Raw genomic sequence first — 27,990 nt, 5'->3', positions numbered from 1 at the left:
ATGTTGTACACTTTAAATATATGTAATTTTGTCAATTATACCTCATTAAGCTGGGAAAAAACCCTAAATCACTCATTTTGGAGATTAAACAACAAACGTTCAGAGAAACTGATATTTACCCAAGATCACACAGTTCGTAGTTGTATTTTTTATTTTTTGAAGAGCCAATCTTGCTATTTCATATTCTACATTTCTTATATTGCTGTTGAAAAACTGATAATATTTTAAAAATCTCATTCAAATGCAATTTAGTGAGTTTTCCTCTAACATATATACTTCTGGATAATGTCATATGACAAGACTCCAGATTTCATCCTTCTCAAAACTCCAGGTGATTTCTAATTATGAAATAATGTATAAAGCTTGCTTCTTGAATATTTAAGAAAAAGAAAAGAGGCAGCCATTTAGTTATCTCAATGCATTTATTTTGTTGGGAAAATGATAAAGTGTCTCAGGTTCATGAAGTTTACAAACAACTCCTTACGTTGAAAGTGTAACCAATGTTTCTATTTTATTTATATCAATGTTAATTTTGTTTCTTGAAGCTTTCTAACATTTACTGAGTAATTTTCTTTAACAGAGGCTAAAAATGTTAAAAAGGAAATTGAACAATAGATTAAGTAAAATAAGTTACCTAAATATTCTAAATGGAATAACTATGTCGTTAAAGCATGAATGTTTGAATGCAAATCATGATGCAAAGAGCAATACATTTTTAAATTATGTCAAGATGTAGGCTTCCAGAAGAGCACCCTTTCTGGGCCAGTAGAGCTTTGAGTCCATTTGATGGCTGGCAGCCACGGTGTATCACTCAGAAGGGAAAAAGTACAGCAGACAGGGCCAGATTTTCAACCTATTTCCTTCTATCCCTTTCATATAACTCTTGACGTCCTGGTTGCAGTTGCCCAAGCAAACTAGCCATTAACTGGGTCTATATTTCTAAGAGAGAGAAAGGTCTGTAATTTATGATCAAAGTCAATGGCTCTAAACTGAGGTTCCTTGTATTTTCTGGTCATCTTGGCACCCAGGTATGTGATGAGTTCACATCTCTCCATAAATTGCTCCAACTTCTTCTTGTACTTCCTTCTTGTATATTCAGAACTTTTGGGATTGAAGGCTGTAGAAAATGTCACAGAACTGAATGTTTTCTGTTAGGTTAGTGAATCATTAAATTAAAAAGAAAGAGAACTATGTGTGTGAAAGAGTTGCACAGCTATAACTGAGAAGATATCCAAATCCCAAGTAAGATTTGGGGATTATTCCATTTTAGATCATAACTGCCTCTATTCACCTTTCTCTATGGCATGGATTATTGAGACCCGATCGTAATTCGTAGTCCTTGCTTTACTAGAAACTCAAATTTGTTATTTTCATTAAAATATTTGCTATCAACAATGATATTTCATTAAAATATTTGCAGTGCTACCAATGCAAGCAGCCGACTCAGCTCAACAATCCTATACATTTATCACGTATACTACAAATGATGTTAAATTAGTTCTGAGTAGCATATCATTAAAGAAGACATACCTTTTAGGTGAAATGCTATATATAGTAGTGCAGATCTCTTTATACTTAAAAACGGGAATTTGGGCTTTAAGCATCCTGCTGCATTCATTGCTTTAATTAGTGAAGTTGCGATACCCTGCAGGGGGGACAATGTAGAGCACATTTCTCAGTGGCAAATAGATAAAGAGGCTATTCTTTGGTGTTGGGGATGGGGCCTATAGGTGGTTAAATGACCACTTAATGAACATAGAAAGGAACACAAAGTACTTTTGATTAGGAAGATTGAAAATTACAAATTGGCTGAACGTCAGGTGGCTGATAGATACATGGGCCTCATTACACAATCCTTTCTATTTTTATGTTTGACATTTTCCATAAAATATTAAAGACAAAAGAAGGGGTCCCTGGGCTTTGAGTTGTCTTGGCCCATTTTCTACTTCCATTGCCAGAACTGGCCAGACTGCCTCTGCTGTCAGGACCCTTGACCACCTGGCAAGGAATTCCAGAGACCACAGTTGTCAGTCACCGCAGCAAAGATTCTGGAACCCTGTGTGGGCAAAGAAGAGGTGAGGCCCTCCTGATGAAACGTGGCCTTTATGAGACTACTCCTCTCTGGGTGAGCCTCATCTTACCTTTTGATATTAAACCAGACTGAAGGCTCACCATCTAGGCAAGTTGAAAAAAATGAAGTGGTTAAGAATTTCTGAGAAAGGTATGAAATTGTGCCCTAGGCATTAATTTTATAGAAAAATTTAAAAGAGCTTTTAAAATAGTGGTTGATTACTGGTAAGTTTTATTTTGTTTAAAAAGAGTTATATTTAGATGATAAGATGTGACTTGAGTAGCATTTGGGGGCATTTGCCCCTAGATTTGGGGAAAATATGACTTCGCCAGTTCAGTTGTGGTGGTATTGCAACTGGACACTTTTGAGCAGTGAATAAACCTCTCGGAGACTGAATCTGCACCTTTCAAATTTAAAAAGTTTTACAGACCCTGACATTCAAAATAAGAAATCTAACCACAAGTCAAATGTAAACAATTTCACGACAATCTGCTCTCTCTTCACTTTATTGCAGATATTTGGAAATTAGCTAGAGAAGCAGGGGTTCTTCTCACTTCTTATTTTCCCAGCCATCCAAAACCAAAATAGGTTCAGAGTGGATTTGCAGCTTAAAATCAGAAAACTCTGCCTTGAATTTCAGTGTTACCAAAATAAAAATTATTGTTAAAAAAGAGATCGTTGTACTCTACTAATGTATGTACACAGACAATCATGTAACTGAACCTGTTCCAGATATCCAGGCAAAGGAAGACTCGTGAGATGGATGGCCTCCTTCAACGGGGGCAGTTTGTACGGAAGCTTCTGGCTCCAGTATTTCTCTGGCAACCTGAGGACATAAAGATCATCAGATGGATGCTCACAAATACACTCACTGTGAATACACAGGAATGTGGATGCGTAAGAGACAACTAAGAGATAAAGTTCACCACGCTGATTTTCTCTACTGGAGAGAATGTGACAAGTGAGAAGATGGGGACTGCTAGAGATCTGTGACCTGCAACTTTGCCTGGCCCCCAGTGCTGCTCACTTTGCTCACTTTTCTTGTTTTTCACAGCAACGATAGCAAACTTTGTTCTCATCCTCCTGACTCCCAAGGAACCCTCGACACGGATGCTGTGTTATATAGACAGAAGCCGTTCCAAGGGCACTTCCTCAACCGCTCACGGCAAGCAGAGCTGCACACACTTCCTCTTTCCGTGGGGAGCTTACCTCCCCGTCAGAGCGGCCTCCGCCCTCTCCGCCCTCTCCTCAGACTTTAGATCCCCCGCTCCCACCAGCCTCTCTAGAGTGATTTTTCTCTCTCCACTTTGGCATTTCCTTCTTTATTGGATCATCCCCATTCATCTGCATTTAAATGTGCTCCTATCTTCCTCATTGAAAAAAAAAGGAAAAAGAAAAACAACCTTCACTCCTTCCATCCTAAATCATTTATAGCAACTGGTGTCTTTTCTTTTTAAACTTCTTCAAACCGTGAGCTTTAGTAGAGGTCACAAACTACCGCACAAATTCCATCCGATCTGATCCACACGGTATTTTTAGAAATTTAAATCAGTCATGAACATTAGAAAAACAAAAACAAAAACAGACCAATTTGGTTTAAAAAGAAAAAGAAATCTGGTTTCCAACTTGTGAAACAGAAACGTCTGGCAGTAGATAAGTAGCCGCGGCTCTCCTTACCTGGGGCCTGCCTGTTGGCCGGGTCCGCAGCGGACCCCACCGTACCCTGCGCTCTCACACCCAGCCTGCTTCCCGCAGGTGCTTCACCCCCTCTGCTGCTGTAGGTAACCTCTGTGTGTGTCACCTCTGGTGTCTTCATTTCCTCACCTCGCATCTAGAGTGTGGCACGCTGTAGTTACCTTCCACGCCCCCCACTCTACTGAAATCATTCTTGCCAGGATCACTGATGACCCGTTATAACTGAAATCTGACACACTTTTTAGCTCTTCTCTTGCTTGACCTCTAAACTGCATTTAAACTTGTTGGCCAACCCCCCACCCCCACCCAGCTCCCGGACACTTTCTCTCTTCCCTCCTCCCCAGAGCCTCCTCGACCTGGCTCTCCTTCACTTCTCTGTAGGTTCTTCTTTATCATTCTCCTTGCAAGCTCTTTTCCCCACATTTGTGTGTTGGTGTTTCTCAGGGTGTGGTCCTAAGCCCACTGCTTTTCTCACACCAGTCTTCATGGGTGACCTCAAACATGCTGTATTATTTTGGACAAGATCATTCTAACAGCCTTAGCACTGGTATTCCTGCCTCCAATCCATTATCAACACTCCAGTGATGGTCTCTCTCCGAAGCGAATTTGAATATAATACGCAAAACCAGTTAATATATTCATACTGCCTTTTGGGTCAAGTTCAAATAATTTAGGGTGATTTTATCTGAACTTCACCCTCTGGCCCTGCTCACCATCTCCAGCCTCACCTCTCAATCCTTTCCTTTTCTCTTCATCATGTCCAGCCATGCTGACTTTCTTGCAGTTCTGTGATTCCCCTGGGCCAGGTTTGTTTGTAGGTCTCTCTGCTTGGAACCTGTCCCTCTTTCCCTTCATCTACCCAACTCCCACTCCTCATTCAGGCCTTACCCCAACAGACAACTCAGCCAGACTTTGGGGCTACACATTACCAGAACTCCTGGCATTTCCCCACCCTAAATGCCATCACATTCTGTTGTTAACAGGTATGTAAAGTCTAACGTACCTCAGAGCCTCAGGCTTTGGGACAGCATGAACAAGTTCTTAGTCATCATCATACATGTATGTATATATGTGTATATGCATGTATGTATGCGTAAGTATGTCTATACACACAAATATATTTATGCATGTACACACACACACCAGCATGGTGCAATGAACATAGAAGATATTCAATATTGGTAACTTAGTGAATGGTCTCACCTCAAAAATTTCTCGAGTTTTTCTCTAGTCTCACAAATATATATACGATCACGATATTCTAAAGCAAATTTAATGTTACCAGGTACAAGGGCCTCATATCTGAAAGACAAGAAAAAAAAGATTGTATAATTAATATGCAGTACTGTATAAATAAAATGTCAAAAATGTTTCCTTTTCTACCTATGCAACTCAAGGAAGAGATAAAACATTTTCCAGTTAAATAATAGTGACCTTTTAACCCAAATGTTAAGATTGTTATAGGAACTGCCTATTCTGAGTAGAGATACCACCCTAACCTCCCCCGAGGGTGAGGACCTGCCTGTGGTTTCCATCCTGATAGGTCACTGGACAGTAGCCCTGCAGCTCCGCGCACTTGGGGAATCGGCTCTTCAGCTCTGACAGTGTCAGCCTTTTGGGGATCATGTCGGCAGATGGTAGTGGATGAGGTGCTAACGGGGGCACATACAATTCTGGGTTCTCCAAAAATTTCTACAGGAAATGATTACAGCAATAAAACCATTTAAAACAGGAGTACTCTGCCAGTCAAAAACCCATGGGGGCTCTCCTGCTTTTCTCCATTTTCAGCAGCAACCCAGCTGAGAGCTACTCTTTGCTTTGCAGTAACTCTTTCCCCAAGTGATGACATCCAAGGTCTCTCTCCTGATCTCTCTCACTGTTCACTCACTCCCTCACTAATTCACACAGAACATATTTATTGAGCTCGTGCTATATGCCAGACACAGGGGAGTGCACATCACTTGCTGACCTGTCTTCCGGCACTGCAGTATAATGAACTAGTTGGGTGCTATTTGGCAGGGGAGTTAACTCTCTAGCTTTAGTTAACACTCTGTAAAATGGAGGGGGCAGACCAGATGCATGATCTCTAGTGTCACTTCCAGTTTTAAAATTCTGTGACTGCCATTTATATATGCAGGAAGAAATAAATGTCACCTTAATAAAGTGATAAGAAAATTCTACCTCTTTAGAGGAAAGTAAAATGTTCAGAGGCATCTGATTAGTTTTCAACTATGAACCTTTATCTTCACAAATTATAGATATAATATTAGAACAGATTTGTATTCTGCTGCATTAAACAGAAATACAGTATACAGATATACAGGGAACCCTATTGATGAAAACATTTTAAAGCACAGGAGAGACATAGGTGAGATCTTTCTTCATTTCTACGACTGTGACTTCCCTTCTGCACTGTGGGAGCTTAACCCCCTGGATGCCCAGCTGTGGGCTGAGTCCTGATGCTCAGCATCCCCTCCATTGGTAGGAATCGCCACTGGGTTTCCCTACCTGTTAAGCTGAGGGCCCATCACTGACCCTGAACCTCCACTGTATGCCAAAATATATCTTGGGGTGCAGTCTCAAGACTGGCCTCAGGTTGCCTCATTGGTCCTAATGTCATAGGTTCCAACAATGGGGCTCCTGGTCCCCAGGTTCCTGGGTGTTCCCAGCTGTACCCATGCCTTCCTATTTGATGAATTCTGAGACAGGCATTTTCTTTCCCTAGTAAATACGTGGATTTAGGAACAAACTTACATTCAGATTTTCCTGAGAACTCATTTTATAATAGTGCCCTCTGAACTCTGCTGCAAATTCCAATGAGTCAGTTATAGAGCAATCAACTAGTTGATGTGATTCTGCCAGACTGATAGGGCAGAACTGTCCAAATTCGCCCAGGCGAGAAATCAGTTCTTGAGGTGTGATACATAACTTGTCTATGCAGGCAGCTTTTCCTATTAGTAACAGATTAACTATTATTATTATATTTTTTTTCATAGAAAACAGTGATTTTAGAAATTAAAATGATTTCAATTATACACACATGATACAAATGCATATACATTGTAAAATTCCAAACAACAGGGTAAAAAGTAAAAGTTTCTCTTCACACCTTCATCCTCTCAATTCAACATCCCTCCTAAGAGTAATCACCGTTGATTTGTATCTTTTTCAGACTTTTTCCTATACACTTGCATATACACATTTATTTTTTGCACATAGCATGCTTATGCCACTATGCTGTAAACATTATTCTGCAACTTGCTTTTATCAGTTATTTATGGTCTTTGACATCTTTCCATATCTGTTTATATGATTTACCTAGTTCTTTTTAACTGATGCATAGTATTCCATTGTATAAATATGCATATAGTTTACTTAGCCATTTATCTGTTGATGAATGTTTTGGTTGTTTTTAATTCTTATCTATTATAAATTATATATCTGTTATAAACCATATATATGTGTCATCACTCTATATATATATATATATATATATATATATATATGCATGTCTGCATAGCCACTTAGACACACACATATAAATTTGCTACATATTTTTAATTTTTCTATGGGGTAGATTTCAAAAAGTGCAAATAGTTTTTGACATGATGTTACTGTACCCAGATGGCACACAAGAGAAGGGAAGAAATGTTTTTCCAAAAGTGACTAAGTTTACCCCAGAGAGTCTATTTTAAAAAGGAAGAGCCCAAAGTCCTTCAGTGAACAGGTTTGAGAGTTTTCTCCCCAGTACTGCACTGGAATGGGGATTGCAAAGAAATAAGACATATTATAGAAAATGAAAAAATTTTTTCATACATCTTAGTTACAATGAGTAAATTTTGACCCTTAGTATATTTTGTTAATGGTCCCTTTCATTAGTGAGAAGTTTTGCCTTTTAAAAATTATCATTATGCCTAGGAAGGTCTTAAATTAACTATAAAATTTATGAATCATAAATCATAGCTTGTTATGTGACAAAGTATACATATAAAATTGATCCTTAGGATTGGGGCAATGGTCTACAAGCCAAAGAATGGAGAGGATTGATGGCAACACTGGAAGCTAAGAGAAAGACATGGAACAGATTCTCCCCTAGAGCCTTCAGAGAGAATATGGCCTTGGTAACACCTTGATTTTGAGCTTCTAGCCTCCAGAACTGTGAGAGAATCAATTTCTGTTGTTTAAGCCACCCAGTTTGTGGTACTTTCTCACAGCAGGCTTAGGAAACTAAAACAATTATGAAAGACTGTGACTTCTTTTTGGCACTCTTTCTTGCCTTCTCAGCTTGTTCACTTGATAAAACAAAGGTGCCATGTTGGAAAGGACTATAAGGGAAGGAACTGGAAGTGGTCTGTGGCCAACAGCTAGCAAGAAACTGAGGCCCTCAATCCAACAACCCTCAAGGAACGAAATCTTGTCAACAATACATGAATGAGTGTGGTAGTAGATTCTTTCCCAGTTGGGCCTTCAGATGAGACAATAATCCTAGACAATACCTTGATTAGGATTGTGAGAGTTTCTAAAGCAGAGAATCCAGTTAAACTGTGACTGGATTCCTGACCCATAGAAATTGTGTGTTTGTGTGTGTGTTATTTATGCTGCTAAGTTTTGAAATAATATGTTATGCAGCATAAACTAATATGCTATTCCATCTGTTGTTTATGACACAGATGAAAAAGCTAAGAAGCCCTAATATTCCTTCCCTACAAAGAACATTACACTATAATACTATAGTGCCATAATATTATTCTAAAGTGTTATAATGTACAGTACTATGGTATAATAATATGTTTTATTATTGAAGTATATAGTATTATATAGTGCTATAATATTATACTATATGGTACCACAGTATTACAATCCTAGCTGCTCTTTAGCTCAGATATGCTGAACCTCACAAATCCTGACAGGTTTAGTGACAGGGTAATTTAGAATCACATGACTCCAAGTCCTAAAAGATACTCAAATATCTCTTCTTCTATATTCTTGATGACATCTGGCAATGCCCATATATCTTAATCTGGAATGTGGCAGAATGAGGAGGAATCTCTTTAATCTTCTAGCCCTGACCTTGCTCCATCTCATCAGTCAGAGTAAACTTTGGCCCCCTGATAGGAGAGGATCATTGTATAGCATACAAGGAAATGTGGAATGAAAAAAAAAAAAAAAAGTCAAAACTAAATTTAAACAATCAAGTACAGGTTAGATTATTACGTGGAAGTTGAAGCAGAAGATCAATAAGGTCAATTTCAATAAGATTAAACTATTCAAGGCAGAGGCAAGTATATATGGAATAATGAAATGGATACCGTGGCACCTCATCCACATTCCTCTTCAGGGCTGATGCAGCCATCCCTCAGATGCTGGGAGTATCAGTGCTGATGGGTCACAGGTGCACTGGGAATTGCCCATCTGTCACAGGTTAACCCCCTCCCAGAGTGACCTGTGGTCAATGGCAGGCCAATGGAGGGATATAGAGCCTGGCTCCTCCCCTCAATTGGGAAATTCTGAAGGTCCATCCTAGCTCCAGGGCTTCCCTATCGGATCTGCTGAGGCTTTCGTTTCCACCACATGGCAGGTCAGTTTCTCCCTCTGTCCAATTCTGTTGTCCTCACTTCCCACAGCTGTATCTCCTGATTAACATACAGGAAGCCCAGTGAGTTTAAATTTCAGATTAACAATGAAGAGTTTTTAGTATAAGTATATCCCATGCAATGTTTGGGACATACTTACACTAAAAACTTGTTATTTATCTGAAATTGAAATTTAACTGGGCATCCTATATTTTTGGTTGCTAAATCTGGCAACTCGAATCCTGAGAATACTTTCTGATAAAGCTTCTGCAGACAAGTTTTAATCTTGTTTAAACTTGAGTCTGTTTCCAGGGAACTGAATCTAAGGTGTAGGGAGGGTGAAATAGGGTAACAGAAAGATGAAAGAGACACAAGTTTTGCTTTCAAAGTCTGCCGTGGAGTCTTTTACAAGTGCGATGCTTTCCAAAACTTATTGCGAGTAGGTTTCTAAAAGCCCAATTCTTTCTTCCCTTGTACTCATCATGCCTTGTAATCCTCAGGTGAAAATAAATTCCCAGTCTGCAGACAAACAGGAACCAGAGATACTGGTTATGCCCAAATAATGAAGCTAATCAAGATTTAATGATGCAGAATCCTCACTGCCTTGTGTAAGATTCTATTAGTCACATTGTTCTCATACCTCATTATATTTTCTCTGTAGTCCCATAGTTAAACAAAGTCACTAATCAGATGTCTGTGAGACCCCTATAGCTCAATTCTTTAGAGTCATCACTCTTTTTAGAGATATCAGATATAGATCACTTTCCTTCTATTTTATGTATTTTTAGATAAAAGTCAAGAAACTTATAGGAATATATAATCAAACATTTTCTTTCATGGATTCCAAATATATATATTAAAAGACATTTTATGCTCAAGTTTAATTTTTTATAGATTCAGCACTTATGTAATACCATAATGAATATAAATACCAAAAATATCTTTAATTCTAGATTCATAAACTAAATTTTGCTAAGTGTCATCCCATAGACCACTACTCTCATATAACTAGCATTCTTGAAATTTAGCTTCTTACATGGCATTCCAAACACTATAAACTCTCCTAGTGAGAGGCTATGCATTATTTTTATGTGCTAGGTTCACATAGGAATTCAATAAATGAAAGCTTGAGTAGTGGCAGTCATTTATGAGAACAATATACTTGCCCACAATAATTGGGTAGTACCATATACTTAAAAGACTGATTAAGATTGTGGGAACAAATGTTCAGATTGAATGAATTATGGTAACATGAATCAGGCATATGTAGACTTTCAATTAACATTTTATTCTATTTTAACAATTTAATGTTTTCTTACCTGCTTTTATCCTTTCCAGGTATATCTGCATATATTTATTCACCATTTGAACTTTCTTAATGACTTTATTCCACACCCACCATTTGCTGTGAAATCCATCAATCACATACCAGTTCTGATGCTGTTCTTGATAATATTTCCTAATCTCATCAATATTTTTATGGTATTTTGAGTTTTTGACAGCTGTAATCTGTGTGCTATTGTGCAGTGGATAAGGCAAACTAATAGAGAAACAGAATGAATGGAAAAAGTTGTTAAAAATATACTTTTTTTCCTGGATGATTAAAGTTCATTCCTTTGTCGTAGCTTTCATCACATACGTTACCTTTGTTCCTTTTTTTTTTCCAGGAACAATCTTTTGAAAATCTCCTTGGAAGGCACATCCAACTCAAAGATGACCATGGGGATGATTGACCTAGCTTCCAAGAGACTCACTTGATATTTAGTTACAGGGTAGCCATCGATGACAACACTAACAAGGAGAAACATGAAAATAATTCCAGATTTCTTTTCTCTCCTATCTTCCTTCCTGTCTTCTAGAACCAGTCTGTCTCTTTAGGAATAGCCTCTTGCTCTTTCTTTTATAACTTGACTTATCTTTGCACTTTGCCCTCTTTATCTCTATATTTTTAACCTCAGTCAGCCCAAGAGCCAGATGTAGGGCAGCATACACACAGACACAGCTCTGAATTCATACACTTAGCATCATAGAGCTAGGCTTTGGCAGAACTCAAGAGGTAACATGCATTATACCTTGAACATTGTGTTATTCAACCGGTGCTTTTATTCTAAGCATGAAATAGTGGAAAGAATACAGGCTTCAGAGGCAGACAGACACAGATTTGAGACCTAGCTTGACCTCTCTGAGTCTCAGTTTTCAGTAAAATAGGGGAAATGATACTTAACCCTGAGAGTTGTCTTAAAGACTTAGAGATCCGGTATGTAAAACAACTAGAATAGGTCCTGGCACAATGAATAGTATCTTAGTAAGGGATTAAACAAATATGGGAAAACAATTGTGCTCTAAGCTTGCTTTTATAGTAAAGTTCTATGGGAAGGCTGGGGGGTGGCGGTGGGAGGAGAGATGGGGAGTTGGTGAGAGGAGCCCTGTGATATCTGGGAGAGAATCATTCCATCAGGACCCATCATGCTTCTGAGCAGAAATGACAGAGAATTTACATTAGTCCCAGTCTGTGATAATGAGAGTATAACTATCAAACTGAGAGGAGGAATAAAGGGTATCCACACATTCCGAGAGGAGTGGCCCCCGAAGTCAGGAAACTCCCTCTGAGGAGGGAGCAAGCCGGGCCTGCTGGCTGATGGTCATCAGGAAGGGCTGGTTTAGAGAAAGTCACAGGATCCCCTTACTCAGTGCTCTCCAGCCAAGTCTCTAGGCACTAGTTCTAAGTTCCATGGCAGAGAGGATTGTAAATTAATGCAGCCAGGCAAACCTAATAGGCAACGTTATGGGAGTGCCACGGTTGTGTTTTGGGGTTTTCAAAATAAAGAGTAGCTCAATTTCTTTGCTTGTGAAGGGTCGCTTGAGTGGCCCTCAAGTTTAGAAAAATTCAGGGTGATTGGCCAGTCACTGTCCTGGTATTAAGGTGAAATAAACCCCTTTTGATTCAAGGTTGTCTCACAGAGATCCCTTGTGTGCAAAGCTGAATGCCAGGGAAGAGGTAACTCAATTTGTGTAAGTCCCAGGGCCTCCTCTGGGGGAAAAATCTGACACCCCAGAATCTGCTCTTCATAACTGAAATTAGGAGAACTGTCCAAAGACTTAAGGACCAGTAGCAGGGAAGGGCTAAAAGCCTCTTAATGTAATACAACCTTGAATAGATTAGTGGGATTCTAGGTCAGTGACCTGGGCTCAAGAGCAGGGCATTAGGTTGCACTGGCTTTTACAACTGGGTATGACCAGTGGCTGCATTGGGTGAGTAATGGTAGGGCAGAGGATTGTAAACTGAAGGGAAAGCTCAAGCATGGGGCCCTCAGGTCCAAGTGTAGCACTAAGGGAGGGGCACTGCTACATGTGCAGGGAGCTGGGCCAGTGAGAGACTATCTCCATTAGACCAATACCTTCTAGGGAACAGGGGAGGGCCACTCCTTCATCATTCCATGGAGCAGTGAGAAGGTCTACTAGACGTTGGAAGTCACACTGGCCTCCTTTGTTGGCAGTGTAAGCCCAGAGACTTTTGGACAACCCAGGGGTTGCTGCAGCGAGTGAAGTGGCCGCTTGCTATTCTGCCATATAAGTGTTCAAGCCAAGTTTTAGCCTGACAGAAAATTAAAATATATAACCATGAATGTGCCTAAGGTTTGAGAAGTAGATCACACCCTCTACCAGAGCTTTAAACCTTGTTTAATGTAAGTGTTTTAAATTTTGTTGGTAATTCTTAAAAGGATTAACTCCCTCCCCAGCCCCACACCCACTTACCCTGCAGTATTACATATGCTTTCCATCAGACAGATTTCTAAGGCTTGAATAGCCAGTTCATCAGGTGCTGTCATTCCTTTATGAAGATGCCAATTTAACATGAGTGCCAGCTCTGTGTCTGGTTGGCTGTTTAATACGTAACGCAAAGCTTCTCCTATTGACAAACGCTTTAAGCCATATTCACTTGAAATTTTTTGGGCAACTGAAAAACATTAAAACTTTAAACTTATTCCATTTCACAAATTCATTAGTTAACCTTATTTCTAATTTCTGGCTAATTGACATCCACAGTGAGCTAATCTTCACATTCCCCAAAGAAATTTTGAAAATTAAAATTGTTACATTTTATTGAATTACTACTGTCAAAGGTCAATAATTATTAATACTTCAAGTATGTGGCTGATGGATCTGGTTAATGAGCCAACTCTGTGGGTTCTTCTCATAACCAAACTAATATTTAAGTGTTTTCTTCTTTCTGCATGAGGTAACAAAAATTTTGAGAACTTTACATGGCATCCTATGTGTACTATTAATATTTGGCATTATGTCCAAAATAATAATCTAATGCTCCTGTGTCACTGGACTGGACTGTTTCCTTGTCTATCCATTTATGGACTCCATGCTGCAGTCAGAATAGCATACCCCTAAACAGTTAGATCTCAGCTAATCCTATATGAAATAATTTTTTAAAAGATTCTTAAAATAGATTTTTATTTATTTGTCAGAGAGAGAGAGAGAGCACAAGCAGGGGGAGCGGCAGGCAGAGCAGGCAGAGGGAGAAGCAGGCTCCCCGCTGAGCAGGGAGCCCAGTGCGGGGCTCGATCCCAGGACCCTGGGACCATGACCTGAGCCCAAGGTAGATGCTTAACTGCCTGAGCCACCCAGGTGCCCCCTATATGAAATAATTTTAAAAAATTATAATGGTCTACCTGACATTTTATTTTTTTAATCTTTAAAAAATGTTTTATTTATTTATTTATTTGAATGAGAGAGAGGGAATATGCACAAGCAAGGGGAGAGGCAGAGGGGAGGGAAAGGGAAAGAGAGAATCTCTCCAGCAGACTCCTCACTGAGCGCAGAGCCCAAAGTGGGGCTCAATCTCATGACCTGAGTCAAAATCAAGAGTTGGACGTTTAACTGACTGAGCCTCCCAGGCGCCTCATACCTGATATTTTAATAGTAATTTACAGCTCATGAGGGAATTTTTCTTCTGTGACTTTATTTGGTATTTTCAACCATTCCATCAGATGGGTAGAATGGATACTGAAATTCCTTTTTTTTTTTTTTAAGATTATTTATTTATTTGAGAGAGAGAGAGAGAGCACAAGCAGGGGCAGTAGCAGGCAGAGGGAGAAGCAGGCTTCCTGCTGAACAGGGAGCCCAATGCAGGATTCGATCCCAGGACCCTGGGATCATGACCTGAGCCAAAGGCAGACGCTTAACTGACTGAGCCACCCAGGTGTCCCTGGATACTGAAATTCTAATTTTTTAGATGAGAGGACTGATGCCCACTAACATGGAATAATTTGTCCAAGGTTACATAGATGTTGCTATTGGTTGAAAGAGGACTCACCTTGACCTCTGCTTCTCCTAATGAGACCATAGGCAATGGCTTCCAGTAACTGTTAAATGTAGGCATGCTCTGTAGTGGTCTATATACCCTGCCTTATTATGTCTGGAGACAGAAGAGTGTCGAGAACACTGAGAGAGCCCATCCTATCTTATATGGAATGCAGATTAACTGACCACAGTTAGGGCCACCCCAAAGGGAAGCCCCTGTGAGAGCCAGAGTCCTTAATCTCAGCTTTGCCACAAATGCTGGAATAGGACCTGTTTTTTTTAAAGTTCTAACAATAACAAAGCTTTTATAATTTGATATCTTATTAAAAATTCACTTCTATCTCAACAAAGAAATGAGAAATCAAAACAATATGGTATTAACACAAAAACAGACACATAGATCAATAGAACAGAATTGAGAGCCCAGAAATAAATCTGCATGTATATGGTCAATTAATTTATGACAAAGGAGGCAAGAATACACAATGGGGATAACACAGTCTCTTCAATAAATGGTGTTGTGAAACCTGGACAACTACATGCAAAAGAATAAAACTGTATCATTTACACCATACACAAAACTAAACTCAAAATGGATTAGAGACCTAAATGCAAGACCTGAAACCATAAAACTCTTAAAAGAAAATATAGGCAGCTATCTCTTGGACTTTGGCCATAGAAATATTTTTCTGGACATGTTTTCTTGGGCAAGAAACAAAAGGAAAAGGAAACTTTTTGGACTACATCAAACTAAAAAGCTTTTGCAAAGTGAAGGAAACCATTAACAAAACAAAAAGGCAACCTACTAAATTGGATATATCCATTAAGGGGCTAATTTCTAAAATATGTAAAGAACTCAACTAATAATACTACAACTCAACTAATAGTAAATACTAAAAAACCCCCAAATAATTCTTTTAAAAAATGGGCAGAAGACCTGAATAGACATTTTTCCAAAGAAGAGATACAAATGGCCAACAGACACATGAAGACATGCTCAACATCTCTAATCATCAGGGAAATGCAAATCAAAACTGCAATGAGATATCACTTCATACCAGTCAGAATGGCTAGTATCACAAGACAAGAAACAAATGTTGGTGAGGATGTGGAGAAAAGGGAACCCTAGTACTCTGTTAGCAGGAATATAAATTGGTGCAGCCACTGTGGAAAACAGTATGGAGGTTCCTCAAGAAGTTAAAAATAGAAATACTATATGATCCAGTAATTCTGCTGGGTATTTACCCAAAGAAAACAAAAACACTAATTTGAAAAGCTATATGCACCCCTATGTTTACTGCAGCATTATTTACAATAGCCAAGATATGGAATCAAATAAGTGTCCATTGATAGATGAACAGGAAAAGAAGATGTAATGCACGCGCATGTACATGTGTGCGCGCGCACACACACACACACACACACACACACACACACAATATGGAATACTACTCAGCCATAAAGAAGAATAAGATCTTGCTATTTTCGACAACATGGTTGGACCAAGAGGGTATTATGCTAAGTGAAATAAGTCAGACAGAGAAAGACAAATACTATTATGATTTCACTTATATGTGGAATCCAAAAAAACAAATGAACAAACAAACAAAAAACAGAAGTAGACTCATAAATACAGAGAACAAACTGGTGGTTGCCAGAGGGGGGACATAGGGGGTTGAGTGAAATAGATTAAGGGGATTAAGAGGCACACAAAAAAGTAAATGAGAAATCAGATTGCTTTATCTACATTTCACCTTTTGCTCTGGTTGAGAGATCTTATTTTAAAGGTCAATGATTTGTTTTTTTGAGGAAATATTATGTTTGTGAACATTTAAAAAAATCTGTTTTTAGAGAGACAGAGTGAGCCCACGCGCAAGTGGCAGGGGTGGGGGAGAGAGCAAAAGGAGAAGGAGGGAGAGAATCTCAAACAGGTTCCACACCCAGCACAGAGCCAACTGCAGGGCTCAATCTCATGACCCTGAGCTCATGACCTGAGCCGAAATCAAGAGTCGGATGCTTTACCAAATGAGCCACCCAGGAACCCCTATGTTTGTGAACGTTTAGAATATTACTATTAAAGATTCTTTCATCATGTTAAGAGGTTTAAATGGGCAAAACAAACAATTCATCTGAGGAGCTGGAACACAAAACTCCCCTTTATTATTCCTGGTGACAAATTTATCTTTGACCTCATCTCTCCCCTTCATTCTCTATTCAGTCAGTCATTAAGTCCTTTATTTTCCTTTGAAATATCTCCTGTATCTGTCCTTTACATTTTATTCTCATTGTGACCAACCATTGCTCATGTTGTTATCATGTCATCTTGAAATACTATAACCAACCTTTTGTCGGACTATTGGCCTTAAAAAAAAAAAAAACAGTCCAAAGTTATACAAAATTCAAACATTATGGGGATATAGTTTACCAAGTGCCTTTTTCAACAATGATTAAGATAATGGATTTTCACTCTTTAAACTATTAACACAGTAGATTATATTTCAATTTTTAAAAATCTTTTTTTTTTTTTTTTTAAAGATTTTATTTATTTATTTGACAGAGAGAGACACAGTGAGAGAGGGAACACAAGTGGGGGGAGTGGGAGAGGGAGAAGCAGGCTTCCCGCTGAGCAGGGAGCCTGATGCGGGGCTCGATCCCAGGACCCTGGGATCATGACCTGAGCTGAAGGCAGATGCTTAACGACTGAGCCACCCAGGCACCCCTCAATTTTTAAAAATCTTATTAGAATCTTTTAATATAATTTTATGCTAATATAATATTAATATACTATTACTTGACTATATTTATAAATGATATTAATTTGTAATTTCTTTTCTTGTATTACTTTTGTTAGGTTTTGATATCAGAGTTATGCTAATTTAAAAATGAATTTGTAGGGCGCCTGGGTGGCTCAGTTGGTTAAGCGACTGCCTTCGGCTCAGGTCATGATCCTGGAGTCCCTGGATCGAGTCCCGCATCGGGCTCCCTGCTCGGCAGGGAGTCTGCTTCTCCCTCTGACCCTCCCCCCTCTCATGTGCTTGCTCTCTCTCATTCTCTCTCTCTCAAATAAATAAATAAATAAAATCTTTAAAAAAAAAATGAATTTGTATTCTTTATAACTTTTTGGATATATGAACTATAATTTAGCCCATATAAATATTTGATTATATTTATTAAGGACTATACTCTTTAATTAAAAACACTGGAAATAAATTGGGAAACTTACTGTCTTTTTTTCCTCTGCTCTGAAAAAGCTTACAAAAACAGGAATTATCTCCTGAGTTTTTTAATTCTATGAAAGTTTGATACAATTTTTTTCTAAAACCATTGATTGATCCTGGACTGTTTTGGAATGGGGTTATATTTTTGGATGACTTCTCTTCAATAGTTATTATCCTATTTAGGTTTTCTATCTCCTTTTGAGTCAATTTTGATAGTTGGTTTCCTGGAGAAGTGGCAGTAGCTTTTAGGGGATTCTTTTATACTTAAGAATAAAAAAGGCCACATCAATAAGAGAAAGGATAAAAACCTATGATCATTTCAATAGATGCAGAAAAAGCATTTAACAAAGTACAACATCCATTTATGATAAAAACCCTCAACAAAGTAGGTTTAAAGGGAACATACCTCAACATAATAAAGTCTTTATATGAAAAACCCACATCATACTCATTGGGGAAAAACCATTCAGGGATAGCTTTTCCCATGAAGTCAGGAATAAGACAAGGATGTCCACTCTCACCACTTTTTTTTTTTTTTAAGATTTAATTCATTTATTTGACAGAGAGAGACACAGCAAGAGAGGGAACACAAGCAGGGGGAGTGGGAGAGGGAGAAGCAGGCTTCCCGCCGAGCAGGGAGTCCGATGCGGGGCTCGATCCCAGGACCCTGGGATCATGACTTGAGCTGAAGGCAGACACTTAACGACTGAGCCACCCAGGCGTCCCTCACCACTTTTTTAAAAAAGATTTTTTATTTATTCATTTGAGAGAGAGCAAGCAAGAGCATGAGCAAGGGGGAAGGTCAGAGGGAGAGAGAGAAGCAGACTTCCAGCTGAGCAGGGTGCACAACTTGGGGCTCAATCCCAGGACCCCAGGATCATGACCTGAGCAGAAGGCAGACCCTTAACTGACTGAGCCACCCAGGTGCTCCCACTTTTATTCACCACTTTTATTCAACATAGTACTGGAAGTCCTAGCCATAGCAGTCAGACAACAGAAAGGAATAAAAGGCATCCAAATTGGTAAGGAAGAAGTAAAACATCACTATTTGCAGATTACATGATACTTATTATATACAGAAAACCATAAAGACTCCACCAAAGAACTATTAGAACTGATAAATGAATTCAGTAAGGTCGCAGGATAAAAAATCAATGTATAGAAATCTGTTTTATTTCTATAACTAATAATGAAGGAGCAGAAAGAGAAATTAAGAAAACAATCCCATTTACAATTACACCAAAAATAATAACATACCTAGAAAATAAACTTAATCAAAGAGGTGAAAGACCTGTACTCTGAAAACTGTAAAACATTTATGAAAGAAATTAAAGATGACACAAACAAATGGAAAGATATTTCATGCTCATGGATTGGAAGAACAAATATTGTTAAAATGTCCCTAGTAGCCAAAACAGATTTAATGCAATCTCTATCAAAATACCAACAGCATTTTTCACAGAACTAGAACAAGCAATCCTAAAATTTGTATGGAACCACAAAAGATCCCCAATAGCCAAAGTAATCTTGAAAAAGAAAAACAAAACTGGAGGCATCACAATTCCAGACTCCAAGTTATATTACAAAGCTGTGGTAATCAAAGCAGTGTGGTACTACCACAAAAACAACAAACATCAATGAAAGAGAATAGGAAACCCAGAAATAAACTCACATTATATAGTCAATTAATCTTTGACAAAGCAGGAAATAATATGCAATGGGAAATAGACAATCTCTTCAACAAATGACGTTGGGAAAACTGGACAGCTACATGCAAAAGAATTTCCTTTCTTACACCATACACAAAAATAAACTCAAAATGGATTAAGGATCTAAATGTGAGACCTTTCTAAAACCATAAAAATCTTGGAAGAGAGCATAGGCAGTAATTTCTCTGACATTGGCCCTAGGAACATTTTTCTAGATATGCCTCCGGAGGCAAAGGAAATAAAAGGAAAAATAAACTATTAGGACTGTATCAAAATAAAAAGCCTCTGCATAGCAAAGAAAGCAACCAACAAAACTAAAAGACAACCTACTGAATGGGAGAAGATACTTACAAATGACATATCCAATAAAGGATTAGAATACAAATTATATAAAGAATTTATACAATTCAACACTCAAAAAACAAATAATCCAATTAAGAAATGGGCAGGAAACATGAACAGACATTTCTCCAAAGAAGACATACAAATGGCTAGCAAGCACCCGAAAAGATGCTTAACATCACTCATCATTAGGGAAATGCAAGTCAAAATCACAATGAGATATCACCTCACACCAGTCAGAATGGTTAAAATAAACAGAAGAAACAACCAGTATTGGCAAGGAGGTGGAGATGAAGGAACATTTGTACACTGTTGGTGGGAATGCAAACTGGTGCAGCCACTGTGGAAGATGGTATGGAGGTTCCTTAAAAAATTAAAAATAGAACTACCCATGATCCAGGAATTGCACTCCTGGGTCTTTACCCCCAAAATACAAAAACTCTAATTCAAAGGGGTACATGCACCCCTATGTTTATTGCAGCATTATTTACAATAGGCAGGTTATGGAAGCTGCCTAAGTATTTATTGATAGATGAATGGATATGCTTGATCTTAGCCAAAAGGCTGAGAAGTGATTGATAGATGAAGAGGTGGTATATATACATATATGTATGTATGTATGTATGTATGTATGTATGTATGTGTGTGTGTATAATGGAATATTACTCAGTCATAAAAAGGGACAACATCTTGTCATTTGCAACAACATGGATGGATCTACAGGGTATAATGCTAAGCAAAATAAGCCAGTCAGAAAAAGACAAATACTATATGATTTCACTCATATGTGGAATTTAAGAAACAAAACAAACAGGGGCGTGTGGGTGGCTCTGTCGTTAAGCGTCTGCCTTCAGCTCAGGTCATCATTCCAGGGTCCTGGGTTCAAGCTCCACGTTGGGCTCCCTGCTCAGCTGGAAGCCTGCTTCTCCCTCTCCCACTGCCCCTGCTTGTGATCCCTCTCTTGTTATCTCTCTCTGTCAAATAAATAAATAAAATCTTAAAAATAAAAAAAAGAAAGAAACAAAACAAACAAAAGAAAAAGGAAAAAAAGAGACAAACCAAAAAACAGACTCTTAACTATAGAGAACAGATGGTTTCCAGAGGAAAGGTGGGTAGGGGACGGGTGAAATAGGTGAAGGGCCCTAAGAGTATACTTATCTTGATGAGCACTGAGTAATACATGGAATAGTTGAATCACTACATCATACACCTGAAATGAATATAATAAAATAAAAAAAAAGAACAACAAAGGCAAACACACACCCTTACCTGTAGTTTTCCCAGATTTTGGAGGTCCCAGAATTATAATCCTAATGGGCACAGTAGGCTTGGGTTTGGGTTGGCGGATATATTTGATTGGGTTCTTCATAAATTTTTCTTTAGTATCCTTACTAGATAAAAAATAGATATACTGACGATGGATTACAGCATGGACTGGATTCTCTGAAGTTTCAATTGGTTTGATTGTCTCTCCTTCACTTAGCTGCAATATATACACAATTGAATTCATAGGTTTAAGTTATTCAGCATTTCCTCCAAATACATTTGAACAAATTTGTAAAATAAGAAAATCTTTCTTAACAATATATAAGAAAACTAATTATAGCCAAATATTATTATTAAAGACTATGTAAAAAGAACTATTTTATACCCATATGCAATTGATGAAATCTTCACTAGCTTTCAGTTCATGACAATTATAGTTCTCCTACTTCATTTATAATGTATTTAGTGTATGTTTTTGCCAAGGAGTGTAAAGTTATTTGCATATATTCATGGGCCAATTTATCCTCACAAACAGGTCCATTCCTAAGGTGGTGTTATGGATGGAAATGTGTTCCCCCCAATTCATAAGTTGAAGCCCTAATCCCCAAAGTGACTGTATTTGGAGATTGGGCCTTTAAGGAGGTAATTAAGGTTGAGATCATAAGAGTGGAGCCCTATCCAATAAGACTGGTGTCCTTATATGAAGAGGAAGAGACACCAGAAGTGCATAAGCACAGAGGAAGGGTCACGTGGGGACATAGTGAAAAGGTGGATCATCTGCAAGCCAGGAAGAGAGGTCTCACCAGAAAACTGTCCCTGCTGGCACCTAGATCTTGGATTTCCAGCCTTAGAACTGTGAGAAAATAAATTTCTGTTGTTTGAGCCACCACATCTGTGGTACTTTGTTATGGCAGCCTGAGTAAACTAATACAGGTGGGGTCCTGGGTTATCTTTAGGGGCATACTGGTAGGACAAATCCCACAGGCATCTCATCCACATTTTATATAGGCAAAATTCCACTCACATAAACATCAAGAGCAGTCATAAAAGGGAAAAATACCTAAAAGCCTGCTTAAGGTTTAGGTATGGAATGGAGTGGGAGGAATGGTCCCACATATTTGCATTAGGTCAAGATGAGAACTGGGTAATTAATTGATGTTAGGTTTAGATATCTTTTTTTAGAGCATCAGATGGCCAAGTATCAGCCCATACTTGACAAAGTAGGTGTGAAGCAGTACAGTTCAATTTGCTCCTTTACCAGAGCTACACCTAGACAGTTGTCACAGGTCAATGGTATTGTCAACATCAACATTTTTGGGCTGGAGTAAATGCTAGGTATAAGAAGAAACTCAGGGGTGGCGTGGGAATGTCTGCTGTATGTCTTATATTTAGTAATAAAAAAAGCTGAAAGTCTAATGATTCCATTTCAAATTCCCAAATTGAGAGTCCTTACAGTAGTTTCTGCTATTGCTCAAAATAATTAGCATGTATCCTTTCTCCTCTGTAGGTCAGATTACACATAGTGTCATTAAATCAGAAATATCAAACTGTCATGTACCCAGGGGTACCTGGCTGGCTCAGTTAAGGGGCTGCCTTCGGCTCAGGTCATGATCTCAGGGTTCTGGGATCGAGCCCCACATCGGGCTCCCCCCTGGCGGGGGAGGGGTCTGCTTCTCCCTCTCTCTACCCCTCCCCACCGCTCATGCGCTCTCTCTCTCTCTCAGATAAATAAAATCTTTTTAAAAAAAACTGTCATGCACCCAGAAAGCTTCCCAAACAGCCCTGAAAAAATGCTTATTTAAATGCTTAAACCCTTCCTATGACCATGCACTCCTTTCTCCACAAGACGTTATTATATAGTCCTAATTATGTTTGGACATGAGCCTTTTCTCCTTAAATAGGGTTCTGACTTTGTCTGCTTCTTCCCCTTTCTTTCTCATCTCAGAGAGAAGGGCATGGCTATCTTTCAAAAACTTTCTAGGTGATTCTAATACATGCTTAACTCTACCCAATTCTCTATGGAGAGCACTGTCATATGTCTCTATATTCCAGCATGATATTTGAAAAGGTTTCTCTTGACATCCTACCACTAAGATAAAGAAGATGGCACAATTAAGTAGAACTGAAATTGACTGTGTCAATATCAACTAAGAAGGAGATTTCAGGTAAATGCACATGGCTCCATTTTGGATCCCATCTTCTGAAATACTTTTTATCAGTGACCAATAATAGTAATACATATTAATAACAACTATAACTTTTATTGAGCACTACAAAAAGCCAAACACTCTTGTAAGCACTTTACAGTAATTAACTCATTTAATCATTGTAACAATATTATAAGGTAGGGACTATTCTTATTCCCATTATGCAAATAGAAATGACTCAGAGAGGTTAAGTAATTTGTCCAAGGTTGGTCATCTAATAAGTAGTGGTTTTGAACTCAGGCAGTCTGGATACAGAGGCCATGATCTTCTCCACTGTGCTATATCATCAATGGAAATAAAAAGGTACATGGGCCGAGTGAGCAGGTCACTATCACATGATAGTTTTTAATTGTCTTTATAACACTTAATATTATCTCTCAAGAACATATTTGTTTGTTTACTTATTTATTGCCTATCCTCCCTCCCCAATCCAACTAGAATATAAGCTGAAAGACAAAAGAAACCTTGTCTGTTTTGTTCACTACTCTATTCCCAGGGACTAGAACAGTGGCTGGCATATTCTTGGTTGAGATTTGTTGAAAATCATCCCACATTTGGGGTTACTGAATTCTAACTGGATTAAATCTGTTTGTCCACACTGCACAAAAATATGGTCCTTACAAATTCTTGTTATGAACATCATTGTCACATTTTGTATTGTGTCTCACACTTTCCAGAGGACTTTATACTCTTGTATTTGATCACAGTGGCCTGGGGGCATTATTCTTTCATCTTAAAGGTAAGGAACCAGTCAGGGTCTTAGTACAGAACTAGGTCTTAGTACAGGGTCTGAGACCCTGGGTCCATTAAAGAATCAAAGAAGTCATTTGACTTGCCTAAAATTAGGTGGCAAATTAGTACTGGAGCTCAGGCCTTTAGATGTGTAGTTTGAAAATATTTCCACTACCTATCTTCAGCTACAAAGTTAAAACCAAGTTGGAATTGTGTTATCTCTACAGAAGCAGATGAAAGAGATTAAACCCTTTGATTACCATTCATTCTTCAGAAAAATAAAACAATCACATATTTTTATAGCTAGTTAAGAGTACTGTATAATGCTTACAATTTTTGAAATTATCCTCTGTCTTCTTCTTAGACATACTTAAAAAAAATAAAAGAAAGAACACAGCTTTTAGATGCATTTGCTGATATTACCTTTACAGGGTCCCAGTAGCCAAATGCGCTTACATACTTATAGGTACAGCTAAGCATTTTCTGGGCAAGGTGTGATGCTATTGGATAACATTTTTCAAAAATGCTCTCACGATTCTCCACCAGTGGTTTCAGTTTCATATTCATATTATATTGTACAATGTGGATTTTTCGAGCTCCATTGATGAGAATCACTGGGATCAAAAGCTTCTCAAATTCATCCTGATTAAAAAAAATCATAAAACCAAATATTTTTAATGGGACGAAGTCTGGTCACAGCACATAGACATTGCTGGTGAGTGACTGCTTCAGTCAAGAGAACAAATATTTTTCAGCTTCTGAGTGGCTGCATATTGGCAGCTAAAACTTTTGACCCTATGTGGCTTCCATGTTGCCCTTGATTTATTAAATTGTTTTCATAATTGCAAGTGGTGCTGGCTAAAGGGAAGACAGCCCTAAAATATGCATTTCTTTTGAAATGTTAAAAAGAAACTAAGACATAAACCAAATTGCATTTGTTCCGTTCTCAAATGTTACATTTTAAATTATGAAAAATGAAGGAAAAGTAGTAACCTGTATTACTTGTAAATTACTCATATCTGCTTCAAATTTTTCTCCCAGTTCACCTCTCAGGCGCTCAAGTGCATCCATTTCCTGTTCTTCATCTTCCTCACTCATCACTTCCTCATCTTTTGGAAATTCATCTTCAAGGATGTTGTCAATATCATCTTCATCTTCTTCAGGCTCTTCTTCACTGAAGTCTTCATCTTCTTTACCAATCTAAGGAAGAAAATATTCTCTTTTACTACATATCTAAAATATGTAACAAATAACTCTGCTAACTAATCATTTGGAATATTTTATGTAACTGGATATTGGTTGGTATGGCATTGCAACATTAGTGACATAGTAAAATTTTAAATATCTGGCACCCAGAAATTTAATTCCTTCAAGACTCTGACACCATACTGATCCCATAGTAAATACATAAACAAGATATTAAATGCTATTTATTCTTATGGTTGTGAGAAATTTACATTTATTTAGAGTTTTAATTTTAATTCCAGTTAATTAACATAGGTTATGTTAGTTTCAGGTGTACAATACAGTGAATCAAAAATCACTATTGGGACGCCTGGGTGGCTCAGTGAGTTAAGCGTCTGCCTTCAGCTCACATCATGATCCCAGGGTCCTGGGATTGAGCCCCACATCAGGCTCCTTGCTCTTCGGGAAGTCTGCTTCTCCCTCTGCCTGCTCTGCCTGCCACTCCCCCTGATTGTGCTCTCTCTCTCTGACAAATAAATAAAACCTTTAAAAAAAAAAAATCACTATTCATACATCACCTGGTGCTCATCACAACAAGTGCGCTCCTTAATCCTCATCATCTAATTAACCCATTCCGCCACCCATCTCCACGCTGGTAACCCTCAGTTTGTTCTCTATAATTAAGGGGAAAAATGAAGGGGGGGAAATCAGAGGGGGAGACGAACCATGAGAGACTATGGACTCTGAAAAACAAACTGAGGGTTCTGGGGGGGCAGGTGGGGGGCATGGGTTAGCCTGGTGATGAGTATTAAAGGGGGCACGTATTGAATGGAGCACTGGGTGTTATACGCAAACAATGAATCATGGAACACTACATCAAAAACTAATGATGTAATGTATGGTGATTAACATAACATAATAAAATAAAATAAAAAAGAGTCTGTTTCTTCTTTTTCCCCCCACCTCCCCAGGTGGTTGATACCTTCATTGCTTTTGAGGTGGGGGGCTCAGGAGTTCTTGGTGGGGCGCCAACTTCCTCTTTACCATCACAGGCTTCTGGTGCTCAGGATGGCACCGGCTCTGCAAATGGCAGCCATGTGCAGATCCAGGCGGTACTTGGTTCTTGTGGATCATGTGCCTGATGCTGCTGACGGGGGCCCACACATTCTTGTTAATGGTGGTCCACATGTAGGAGGTGGTGGGTTTTCACTGGCCAGATCTCTGCTTCCTGACCACCACTACACCTTTGTGGTGGGCCGGTGGCTTCACACCCACAGCCCGTGGGTGTGAAGGAGTTATGAGCCTTCAGGTTATTGGGCTGGGCACTGTGTGTCTGCTTGTTCCTCTTGATCAGGAAGCTGGAGCAGTTCCACAGGACCATCCATTGCAGGTGGGTGGACAGGGCGCCTCTCACTACCGCCATGGAAGTCGGAAAGAGCAAGAGTCTGTTTCTTTATTTGTCTCTTTTTTTTTTCCTTGCTCGTTTGTTTTGTTCCTTGAATTTCACATATGAGTGAAATCATACAGTATTTGTCTTTCTCTGACTGACTTATTTCACTTAGCATAATACCCTCTAGCTCCCTCTTCACTAACAATATTTAATGGAACTCAAAGAGAATAAATCATTCGCTAGCTGTGTTAGCTTGGACAAGATCAGTTTCCTCATCTGTAAAATAGGAATAATAAAAGTACCTATCCCACAGGGATGGTGGGAGCATTAAATTACTTAATACATGCAAAACCCTTACTTAGAAAAATATTGGGCACATGGTAAGCATGAAATGATAGCTATTATTGTTATTATTGTGCCATTATAGCTATTATTTGTTACTTTGTATAAAGCATGCTAACAGAACCGTATATGCCCTTTAGGAGTTTATAGCCCATCTGAAGAAAGAAGAATAATACATAAACGATTATTAAAGACCATGGCAGGATATTGGCACTAAGTGGTGCTCTACAGGCTTTAATATGTATCCCTCCTGCACTGCCTCCACACTCTTCTCCCTGAAGTATTCCTTCTATCAGTTGGAGCACTGCCTTCCAGTTGGAAACCTGGAAGTTTTCCTAACTCCTTGTTCTCCATAATTGCACATCGAGTTTCCAAGGACCGTAATCCTAAACAATGCCCTAGACTATCTCCTTTCCAGTACCGCCCCACTGTTGCCCTTTCATTATCTCTTGCCTGCAATCTCCTGCTTAGCTCCCTGTTTCCTAATCTTTCTACTGATTAGACCCTGGTTCCTTTCAAGAGCACCTAGAGCTGGGATTTGACCTTGCACGTGCAAGGAGTAAGATGAGAGGATAAGGTCCCTTCTTGCTCTGTGCCCAGGCTCCTCTCTCTCCAAAAGGAGTTTGCCTGTGGGGAAGTGTTTTTCAGTTCTGGTTCTTTTTTATTTGAATTTTGAAACCATTTGGTTCTCTTACTACTTTTTTCCTTACACTTTGACCAAAAAAAAAAAAAAAAAATTCTGAGATTTGATTTTCTAAGGATCATTGGAAGTATGTTGAGATGAGTCCGCACTGCAAACCAGGGACAACTCAGTTCTCAATGAACTTGTACTCACCTCTCTTGGCTCTACTTAATAGCTCTTTCAACTTGTTTGTTAATTAAAAAAACTATATCAGTTTAAAAATAGATTCATTTTGGGGTGCCTGTGTGACTCAATTGGTTGA

The 27,990-nt window shown here is 38.7% G+C and overlaps 1 protein-coding gene and 1 pseudogene across 1 annotated transcript in view; both read right to left on the bottom strand.

Annotated features, from left to right (window-relative positions):
* Positions 1-418: 418 nt before the first annotated feature.
* AK9 (adenylate kinase 9) overlaps positions 419-27,990 on the bottom strand; it is a 133,318-nt gene continuing 105,746 nt past the window's right edge. The window contains exons 29-40 of the mRNA XM_078055862.1: positions 25,123-25,329; positions 24,553-24,771; positions 21,194-21,407; positions 13,096-13,297; positions 10,984-11,130; positions 10,659-10,879; positions 6,521-6,717; positions 5,289-5,458; positions 4,970-5,068; positions 2,795-2,897; positions 1,531-1,645; positions 419-1,117 (exon numbers count right to left, since the gene is read on the bottom strand). Coding sequence (XP_077911988.1) covers positions 915-1,117; positions 1,531-1,645; positions 2,795-2,897; positions 4,970-5,068; positions 5,289-5,458; positions 6,521-6,717; positions 10,659-10,879; positions 10,984-11,130; positions 13,096-13,297; positions 21,194-21,407; positions 24,553-24,771; positions 25,123-25,329 — 2,097 coding nt within the window. The 3' untranslated portion in view covers positions 419-914. The remainder of the gene's footprint in view (positions 1,118-1,530; positions 1,646-2,794; positions 2,898-4,969; positions 5,069-5,288; positions 5,459-6,520; positions 6,718-10,658; positions 10,880-10,983; positions 11,131-13,095; positions 13,298-21,193; positions 21,408-24,552; positions 24,772-25,122; positions 25,330-27,990) is intronic.
* Positions 26,299-26,737, bottom strand: LOC118524880 (large ribosomal subunit protein eL28 pseudogene; annotated as a pseudogene).

Source organism: Halichoerus grypus, chromosome 9 (assembly GCF_964656455.1).
Source record: "Halichoerus grypus chromosome 9, mHalGry1.hap1.1, whole genome shotgun sequence".
NCBI classification, from domain to species: domain Eukaryota; kingdom Metazoa; phylum Chordata; class Mammalia; order Carnivora; family Phocidae; genus Halichoerus; species Halichoerus grypus.
Note: the sequence above shows the minus strand (reverse complement) of the source record. Positions and strands in the feature narration are given on the sequence as shown.